This window comes from Lepisosteus platostomus, chromosome 9 (genome assembly GCF_059453375.1).
Source record: "Lepisosteus platostomus isolate fLepPlt1 chromosome 9, fLepPlt1.hap1, whole genome shotgun sequence".
NCBI lineage: Eukaryota > Metazoa > Chordata > Actinopteri > Semionotiformes > Lepisosteidae > Lepisosteus > Lepisosteus platostomus.
Window position 1 is genome coordinate 26,362,213 of NC_142619.1, and position 11,224 is coordinate 26,373,436.

Sequence of the window (11,224 nt, forward strand, 5' to 3'; positions counted from 1 at the left end):
ACAAGTCATGTTAGAACAGGAAATAGAATAGGAATATTGATCTTAAAGGCATGTGCTGTGCTGGGTTAGCATCATCAGTTAGAATCAACTCCTCTTACTGTCTTGTGTTCAACCATCCTAGGCATGATGTTGTCCCATGACAGCACACGCTGTGCTGTGCACTAGTACACTAGTGGATGGTATAATACTGGTGTTCAGGAAAACTAATAACAATCAGTTTTGTTATGCAATGAAACAAATGCAAAGTTTCAGATCAGTATGATTATCAACTTTATTTTGTTTTTTTTACAGTGTTGTTTGAATTTTACTTAAGAACAGAGAGTGTCTAATATTTAAACCAGCATTTTTATTTGCTGATGAACTAAGAAATGTGCTTTCCATTATGAAACAACCTAGATTATTCATAAGCAAACATGTTTGGATATAACTGCTGAAACCCGTATACTCCTGCAAATATCAGAACAAGTGACACAGACCTTGAGATTAGGACTGAAATGCAGAAGTAGTTGCTAGAAGCAGAAGAGGTGGCATCAGTATCCCAGTCTGGATACCAGTCTTTATAACCTGTCAAGCAAGAACAAAATAGTTTTATCCATGACATTGAAGCAAAATCTGTAATTTATTCAATTACCCTTATAATCATTACTTACTTTTTAATTGCTCCCGGGCTTGGTTTCCTGAAAAACAAAATAATTTGTTTTAAACACATGGAAACCTTTTATCAAAGGTACACATGGTATCATACACTCAACTATCAAAAAAAGAAATTACAGTGGTTTATTTAGTTTTAGATATTGCTTTAATCAGATTTCACTTAGTTTTATCTATTCTATATGTTTATTTTTAGATTCACACTATACTGTAAAATCATAGCTACTATTTGAATGTTGTGCATACAGTGTTTTGCAAAACTATTGAAAACCTTGCACAGTTTTCACATTTTGTTACTTTGAAGCTTGCAGTCATGATACTTTGAACTATCAATTAATATTTCTATCTAAACTCCACACAATGTAAAAAACTACTCAAAGTAAAAACAATACATAGATAATGAATATGAAAGTCATGATTGCATAGGTATTCAAATCTTTTTCCATGACAAGCCTAAATTAATTTTGGTGCACAAAATAATACAATTGGTTGAGTGGCCTCTTTGTGTGGTATGAGAGTTCAAAATAAATAGACCTGTCTCCGCAATATTCCTCTGTCAGGTAGTAAATTCCAAGCAACCATAACCATAATGACCATGGAGACAATTGAGAAGGGTACAAAAGCATTTTGAAATACCCTTACTATCTTATTTTAGATTGTTGAATTTGATAAGAAGTGGAAGGCACCTAAACACTGCCTTACCAAGCTATCCATCCAAATTACACAAGGTGGTAAGGTGGTTAGGGATGGACAATGGTGACTTTGAAAGATTAACTGAATTCAGTGCTTGAGATGGAAGAAAATGTTCATCGATCAACAACTGTCATGCATGGTGGTGGCAACATTATTGTAAAGTTCTAAGTCTCATTAGCAGACACTGCGAAGCTTGTTAAGAATGATGGGAACAAAGGTGGAGCAAAGTACTGAAAAATCTTAGAGGAAAACCCGCTTCAGACCTAAGATTGGGAGAAAAATTCACAGTTCAGTAGGACTGAATACACTGAGGTACACTGCTGTGACTAAAGAATTATAAAGTGAATGCCCTTCATTGGTTCAAAGTCCTGACATGTCCTATTGAGAATCTGTGGAAAGGCTTGACTTAAAAATTGCTGCCCATGTGTGATCCCCAAGCAAATTTAGAGAGCTACAAAGTTGGTAGAGACTTACTCAAAAAGACCTGCAATTGTAATTGCTCCTAAATGTGCCTCAACCAAATATTGAGTTCACGTGTCTGAATACTTATGCAATCAACAATATTTTTTTTTCTTGGTGCTGACATTTACTGTAAGACATCTAACTCTTCAGCATCTTCAGTTTAAACATTCAGGTTTTGAATGAAACCTTTAAAAACATTTTACATTTTGTGCATGCAACTATTGTAATTTCACAAAATGTATGACATTGTTTTGGTATCATATTTAAAAGACTGAGCAGAATACATTCATAAATCATTGAAAAATGCTCAATGCTGAATTTATACACTTGACAGTATGTTACACTTACGGCATAAATTGTTAACACAAGTGTCACTACCACATCTACTGCAGCTGACTCCACGAGTGTAAGGATGGACTCCAATTAAGTTCCCACTGGTAAGAAAGAACACACACTTTAATCAAAACACTGTCCTTAGGACTAAGCCAGAGATATTACAAGCAGTAAATCTGTACCAGAAAGGTAGGAAAGTATAAAATATACTGATGGAAAAAAGAAACACAACATTTTCTGGAATGAGAATACTATAGTTATAGCTTATGTACTTTCACAAAAAGTTGTCAATTTGTTTTAAGTCCTCTGACCAGCAATACAGCTTGAGGCATTGCAACTTGCCAATCATACGAGGGCTCGTCAGGTGCACCTTTACCCAATGAGTTCCAGGTGGAACAATGCCTGATGTGGTCACCTTTAATAAGGCCTTAATTCAAAGCTTAGGTCACCGAAAGAAAAAGGCCACAGTCAGTTTTCTGTGTATTCCATAATGCCTCGAATATCACCAGAAGCAAGGGAGAGGGCCATTGGCATGCTGCAGGCAGGCATGTCATGTGCCAGCATTGCCAGACACTACGGAGTAAGCCGCTCCACTCTGTCCTGACTGCAGAGAAGGTTTCAGCAGACCGGCAGGACAGATGAACATCCAAGATCCAGTCACCCTCAAGTGACCACACCAGAGCAGGACCGACATCAGACTGGTCCATCTGAGAGATTGGTTCAGATCTGCCACCCGTACTGCTGCTCACAACTCCTAGACATCACAACTGACTGGCTTGGGCCAGACAGAGGCTGCAATTGGACTCGTCAGCAGTGGCATCAGGTCCTCTTCACAGATGAGTCACTCTTCAGCCTGTTCCACGCAGAGTGTGGAGGAATGGGTGATGTGTTTCTTTTTTCCATCAGTATATATATTACAACAATTGCCAATACATTAAGGACAAACTTAATAATAATGATGATAATATGTGGTTTGATTATGATAATATTTGGTTTATTTTCACTAGTGTTGTAGTTCTCATAGATGTAAGCATGTCACGATGCTTATTTGTAGTAGTGTGGACATTTCTTTTGCATTCATATCTAATATTGATGCATAACCTTTGGGTCTGAAATAATTTACTGGTTAGATGTGCTTGAAAATCATGCTTCAGTGTTATGTTCAGTATACTCACGCATCTCCATAGTTGCAAACAAATATGGTTGGATTTGGAATGGAAGTAGAAAAATCAGTGATTCCAGAAGGACAAACCTGAACAGCACAACCAACCTTGTAGCTTTTCTCCCAGACAACCTAGAGAATAAGCATATGAAGTCAAATTGCTACAATAAATGGGTTGTTCTCTCATATTTTTCCATCTTTCTTTAGTTTTTTACTAAGTAATTTCATTAGCTTGAGCCAGATGTCACTAGTATATGTAAAAGACATTTAGGCTGTTTGAAATCACCAATAATACTTACTTTACGTAACTATTGACTGAACATTTGGAAAGTTCCTGTGTAAGGGCCTATAGAATTGTTCTAAATAGCAAATTTATTATTGATTACGCATTTTTAAAAAAATAAATGAAACAAAACATTTAGAATATATTTAAATGTGAGTAAGACAGTGGAAACTGAAATATCATCTCCCATTTAAAAAAAAATGTAACAAAATGTAATATCTTTTAGAGCCTTCCCAGAAAACCACACCACTAATGGTAACTCAAGTAGGAGATTTCTTTACTGCAATATACAAAGGAGGACAGATGCAGCCAGTAGCTTGACCTCTCACTCGTTTTCTCAAGACCAGCAACAGGCTTTGATTTTTGGAGATGAGCAAAATTTCCATGCAACAACAATGCATTTTTATGATTGTTAGTGACAGTTTGTTGCCATATACAGTACAAAATCAGACAGTTTATACAGCTGTGGTCAGCCCTGGGCAACCAGCCAAAGTCCCTGTTCCCACTATACTGTATGTAGCCAAATCAGACACAAGATACAAAAGCCATACCACCATTCATGAGACCCTGGCTGTTTGAAGTGCAGAAACAAATCTTGCAGAATTTGCTGATTTAATTTTGTAACATAACAACGGAACAAGCATGAATGCCGAATGCCTTCATGTTTAAACATTGTTCTGATTTTATAACTATATTCCAAGTCTTGCAGTAAACTCATGGTAGGTGAGGAAGGTTGCAAGCGCAGAGAAATACAAACTTCTTCAATGATTTTAAATATGGTCATTTAAATAATTGAACATAACAGATCTAAACAATGAGTGGAATGACTATTCAATTACTTTTTGAGACCTGCTCTGTTATTAACAGCAGGAGTAACTGATAATACTTCACCTCTTTCTCTGAATTTCAGGATAATAATGAGGTTTTATTTGTTTCTTCTTCATTACATAAGCCAAATTGGAAAATATTGACTACAATTGGAAACGTACTGGTCGTATTTTCAACATTTCCACTACTTGATTGTTACAAAATAGAGAGCGTCAGGAGAGAGAGCAGTTAAATAAAAAGTGATAAATTGTGTTTTGTCAAGAATGTCAAATGTCAAAAATGCACCCGAGTGGTAGGTAACCATTTGAGACAAGTGAAAAATAGCACTTGGATTGTTTATATTCTCGGGCACAGAGTCACAGAGTGACAAAAGTGGGCATAAAGCAGTCTTGGGGGGGGATTATATTTAATTTAAATATATAAAATGTCCAGTGTTTTGTCATGGATGGTGTGTTTTGTCTGTTTTTTTGTCTGCTTTCTTCTTTCAAGGCCTGCAATGTTTCTTGTGCAAGCAGTAGGGCAGATGCCAATCAACAAAGATTTAATGACAGTTTGCCTAGACATCCATCAATTACCACACAGCAAGCGGTTATAAACTAGATTATGTGGGGTTGCTGAATAGGCTTAACTGAACCTCAAACAGGGGGACAGAGAGGGACAAAGGAGGAAGGGACAATGCACTATGACACCTGCACAACTACATAGTCAGTCCTTATCTGTCCCCGATTGTTATGTCTGCCTTAACCCTAGTATCACCCGGATAGTCAACCCCTCATTCAAGTCCTAGAGTTCAGGCCAGAAAGAGGGTATACTGTATAATCCTTGGCCATGTCTAAACAATGTCAATGAGAAAAACCCAGTGACAAAAACAAAATGTTATCATTGTAATTTATAAGAAATGTCATACCTGAGTGTAATGTCCACATACTTTGCTGCACACATTGTCGTTATATTCATAGTCTTTAACTTCATCATACCACGCCTTTACTGCTTTGGATACAGTGAATATGGAAGAAGGTGCTCCAACCCAGATGTTTTCCCCAACAGGAGTAAAAGTGGGATGAACCTTTCCAGGTTGTTTCAGGTAGATATTGTGATTAAAATTGCAGGTCCTTGCCCAGGCTCTTGCGGTTTTGGCCAAAGCCTCATCCCAGGTCTAAAAAAAAAAGTTTCATAAATTAGTAAACCTAACAAAGATTAATTCACTTAATAATCAGTAACAGCAATTGGGAGAGTTTAATATGTTACTTTCAAGGAAATAACACCAATAAGTATTTTTTTTGTATTTCAGACTTTGTTTCTTAATAATAATAATAATAATAATTGCTTACACTTATATAGCGCTTTTTCTGGACACTCCACTCAAAGCGCTTTACAGGTAATGGGGACTCCCCTCTACCACCACCAATGTGCAGCATCCACCTGGATGATGCGACGGCAGCCATAGTGCGCCAGAACGCTCACCACACATCAGCTATCAGTGGGGAGGAGAGCAGAGTGATGAAGCCAATTCATAGAGGGGGATTGTTAGGAGGCCATGATTGATAACAGCCGATGGGGAAATTTGGCCAGGATGCCGGGGTTACACCCCTACTCTTTTCGAGAAACACCCTGGGATTTTTAATGACCACAGAGAGTCAGGACCTCGGTTTTACATCTCATCCGAAGGACGGCGCCTGTTTACAGTATAGTGTCCCCGTCACTACACTGGGGCATTAGGACCCACATGAGCCGCAGGGTGAGCGCCCCCCTGCTGGCCCCCCTAACACCTCTTCCAGCAGCAACCTTAGTTTTTCCCAGGAGGTCTCCCATCCAGGTACTGACCAGGCTCACACCTGCTTAGCTTCAGTGGGTTGCCAGTTGTGAGTTGCAGGGTGATATGGCTGCCGGAATGAAATAAAATGAAATAAATGAAATAAAGTGCTTGTTACTATTATAAACTCTTATCTATTGTTTCCATATTTTACCACAGGATTATCTGTTCCTTCTGGCTAATTTTTATTTCATTAAACATTGTGATAACAATAGAAACAGTGTAAGTGCATTTCAATTTAAAACTAGTCTGAGGGAGGTCTGGATGTCAGTGGATGGTCAAGGTCTTTTTTTATATAATAAAAATAAATTACCGCTGATCCTTTAAGGTTGAGGACACAAATCAAGGAGCACATGACAGGGGTTAATATTGGTTATCACAAAGTGGTCACTGGGATTACCTAGTGACACACTGTCCTCCACATCATTCTGTGACATCCAGAAGCTGGTTTCTTGGCCTCTTTTGGCTGGAGTCTATTCTCTGAGTGTCTGTTTCACTGACCATTCAACAGGAACAGAGTCTATCTGCACCTCATGTTAGTCAGAGGACCTAACACCTTTAGTGTTGGTATAGTCAGTCATTTAGGCAAAATGGGTGGTAGCAAAGCTAGGGGTATCCTACCCATTAATCTATTCTATTTTTGTTTTAAATAGCGATTAATGTGGCATGTATGTTAAGCAGGAAAATTGTCAGAAAATCCAAAGGATGTTTTCTCCTTAGTTGTTGAAGAAAACAAATGAGACTCACTTAAAATACTAGTTAGACTAGAGCATAGCAATAATTATAAATTAAAATGAAGTTGATAAATGTATGTGTAACTACATATTTTTTAATTACCAAATGAGAGATAATCAGGAATATTTCATAGTAATCATCTGAGACTGAAAATTCTTTAAAAAAACTTCTTCACCACCTTCCTTTTGTACCTCTTTACTACAGTATCTTCAAGGGCTTCAATACACTTAAATAAGTGGTTCTTCTGAACTTTTCTTTCTTTATCTTTGAGTGGTTGACTTTGTCTATTCCAATTTGTATACTACTGTCTGCAGACATCATCATTATTTTTTTACTTTGTTGTTTTCTCTTCTTTAAGGCTCTTCTTTGTCTTGATTCAATTTTCTGCTGGTGAGTCTGGACAAGTTTAGTTATGCCAGCTGACTGCCAAGGATCTCCATTAATGCTGATATGCAACAATATTCTAGCCTTCTCCCTTCTGTTGTTCCAAGAAGCTTCTCAATCTGGTTTTGATGCATTCCAGGGCACTTGCTCATTGCTTGTTCAGGTCAACATTATCTATAAACCTAGTAAATGGCATCAGACTGCAGAAAGATGGACACTAGTTCTTTACTTTGTTTGGCCAAATGTGTGGTTTTTCCTTATTAAATAATGCAAAGTCACACCTGGGTTGCTTCTGTAATTCCATCAGCATTCTGAGTCTGTGTCATATCCTCAGTAGTAAACAGTTTGTAGAAATGAGAGACAAGAACCTGTTTGTGATTTGCTGATCTTTGCCCAGCGCTGTCCTCAGCCAGGTGTGTTAAAGTCAAAGTACAGTACATCTCATTTGGTCATTATGACAATATGACTGAATAATTGAATGGAGTGTAAGAATGCAGAAAAGAGGGCTGCATTATGATGAGAAAAGCAAAAGGACTGAGGATTTAAAATTATTTTCAAATGGGACAGAGGTGGTGCAGGTAACATTATATTGAACAGCCATTGCCATTTTTTTTAAATAAAATATTATGCTTTTTCATAGCCATTTGTGACCTAGATTTCCAAATCATGGTGACATAATAGGCCAGAGAAAAAATGGGCTTGACTTGGATGGGACATCCTGAGTTTACTGCGCAACAGAAAACTCTGGAACAGTTTGTCAAATATTCAATATCATGAGGATGAGACCATAGACATATCGGAAGAGTGTATGCACAAATACCAAACCAAGTGGGTATACAACAGGAAAGAAACAACAAAATGAAAAGACAAAATTGTAAAAAGTCATCATCAAAGTTTTCACAAGGCTTTGTTGCAGCTTTCACAGGATTAATAGATTATATTTTTAGTTTAATTAACATATTTATAGTGGATCTGAAAAGGTTTTACCAGACTTTAATTATACAGTATTACGAGACTATACATTTAAATAGATAACTGAAAATCCAGACTAGAAAAAATTGATGTGTAGTTACTTGCTGGTAATTACTAATGGAAAATCCCAAAATAACCTAAGGTGTGACTAAAGGAAACGTTCAGAACTTGTTTTTGGAAGTAACAAGATAATGAGATTGTTCCTCACTTAAGAGTAAAAAATGAAAGCTTGTTATGCTCAAAGGGGAAATGGGTTTAAATGGGAAATGGTACAAAAATCCATTTGGGTCCTTATTTTCCTGAAAAGGTGCCAACCCAACATTAAAACTATTGGATAAACAATCTGCCCACACTGTGCTTAAGGGGACAAAATATCCCTCAAACTTTCAGTTGCCTTAGAAAGGGCTTTCTAATTCATCTTTGTATTTGTTGCATTATAAAAAGCTTAACAATCAAAAAGGAATTGTTTGTAAAAAAGTCTAAGAGTTACTACTAGTTACTAGTTTCTGACAATGTCAGGATCTGAATGTCATTGTGACAAGTTGGTAGAAAAACAAATAAACCATAAGCCCTTTTAAAAGAATTAAGTCATATAAACAGAAAGATGTCAAGATCATTTGTTCCCAGTGTACCTACCCATCCTTCAGTATTCTTAAATGTCTTCTGAATGTCTGTTCTACTAGAACATACATTAAAATTATTTGCACAGCAGTGTCCAAACTTGCTTTTAATCTCCTGGGAAATTTCATGTCAGATTCATTTAATGTCAGTAATTATGACATGTCACAAGAAGCACTACATGCAGATTTATACAAAGGGAACAGTTTACAACGCACCATTTATAGAGAGCACTTCTCACCTTAAAAATTGTGCAACATGTTCCTCAAATGAATGGTTCTAATAATGAAAAGGGTAGGAATGTCCGTTTAAAATACAAAAAAATGCTTTCCTTCATACTCTAATACCATGCCATGTCTACATTGCAGTTGACAGTAATAGCAAAATCTTACATTAAACTCAGTTTGGAGTCTCATTTAACAGACATGGAGGTTGGTATAATATTAAAGATAATTAAAGTCATTAATTTGTCAAAGCACAATTAGCTTGATAATGCATAAGCTAATGACAAGGATGATAAGAAAAATAGGAAAGAAATAGTACTTCACTCACCAGAAAATTAAAACTAGATATTTAAAGTGTTGAAGAGTGAGTTCTATAAATTTAAGCAGTCAAAGAAACATCTTCTTGAAATGAATCAATGTTAACAGACCCTTTACTTCTGCTCTATACTAGGAAATTCACACTTTTTTTTTTCTTTCAGCATTTGGTTTTTATGCCATCTCCTGTGGCTATAAATATATGGTGCAGCACTACATCTAACCTTGTAGATCTTAAAGCATCTAAAAGTGCCAACTTTAACACAGAAAATACCAAACTTTCAACAACCTCCAGTAAATCTTTCTTTTTTGCAAGACCTGCTTACGTCATATTTTCATGCAGAAATGGCAAATAATAATGCAAGATTCTATGCGTTGCTTAATGAAGTTTCAAGACAAACAGTGGCTTTTTGTCTTGAAATTTGGCCTTAAATTTTAAGCAATATCATTTTGCAGATTATTTTTCTTAATTCTGCATCTGCACAGCATCATCATATCAAATGTGCATAAAATATGTAGTACATTTATTATAAGTATAAAACTCTGAAAATGTGTTTTCTGAAGTATCTTACCATGTACATCATTCCACTTGCAGGTGGATTTACTTGAGAGCGAAACTGGTTATGAGCCTCAACACACTCTTTGATGAAGTCTTGATTGTTGATATCTGGCAAAGGCTTCTCTCTTAAAGACTGCAGGTAAACTGTGGAATCCATCATTATTGTAAAAAGTAGCAGGTTAAAAGACAATTTAGCCATGTTCAGCCTTTCAGTCTTGAAGTCTTACAAGCGTGGATCTGTGACTGGCTGTAGTGGCTGTGAAGAGAATGATTTTAGGGTGGGAGCAGTAATGACCAAAGAGCACTGACTAATGCAGTAGTTTCTGAAGAGCAGAAAGAAGTTATAATCAGGAACTTTGCTAACAAGTGTAGAAGTGTGCAAAACAGGAAGGAAATCAGTATACACGCGGATATTATGACAGTTACTTCAGATGTGTTTCACATTTTCTTTAGTTCATCAGGTGAACATGCAAAATGATCCTCACAACGACAGCCCATTTCCTTTTAGAAATTCTCATAAAGCAGGTGCTTTGCCTAGAAAGTTAAATGAATCTTACTTTATGTCATATTGGAAACCTGTCCTGTTGAGTGCTTTGAGAAGACAAGGGCTTTGTGTATACTGGGTTTCAACAGTTGGCTTTACTTCTGCTGATATATGTACAGTATGTACACATGATGATTAAATAAATGCTAATTATATCTGTTGCAGAAGATGAAAGGAGTTCTTTTTTCTTATCTCCCTTTTTATTATTTTCATTTTATAATGATTGTCTTTGGTACTGCTTTAATAAGAAAATGAAAAGGTTATGGTCATTATTAGAGTGCTATTTCTATGATAGCAAACTGAAATTAAAACTAACATGAGAGAATTCTATACATGTAAAAACAATTTTATACTCTATGTTGTACCTTACGCTTATGGATGGACTTTGACACAGCACAGGAACTACAGCTAGAAGTTACTGTATTTTCTGATTCTACTTACTGTACATTTCTTATAGACTGTTCATGTATTAAATTGTATTACATTTTCTTAGACACCTTAGTGGAATAAAATATAATAAAACCGTGTGTATACAGCATTTCCATATTGTATTATGTACAATACACTATATGTATTGAGCTCCATCGAGAAGTCAACGTACATATATATTTTATTCATAGTTTTGGCATTACTTGGTAATGTTTGCAG

General features: G+C 36.3%; 1 protein-coding gene across 1 annotated transcript; it reads right to left on the reverse strand.

Moving 5' to 3' along the window:
• Positions 1 to 253: 253 nt before the first annotated feature.
• glipr1a (GLI pathogenesis-related 1a) lies at positions 254 to 10,425 on the reverse strand. Its single transcript, XM_088647319.1, has 6 exons — positions 10,046 to 10,425; positions 5,320 to 5,568; positions 3,315 to 3,433; positions 2,155 to 2,240; positions 651 to 677; positions 254 to 564 (listed from the first exon to the last, which is right to left on the reverse strand). The coding sequence occupies exons 1-6, from the start codon at positions 10,229 to 10,231 to the stop codon at positions 398 to 400; spliced, it is 834 nt and encodes a 277-aa protein (XP_088503445.1). The 5' UTR covers positions 10,232 to 10,425; the 3' UTR covers positions 254 to 397.
• Positions 10,426 to 11,224: the final 799 nt, after the last annotated feature.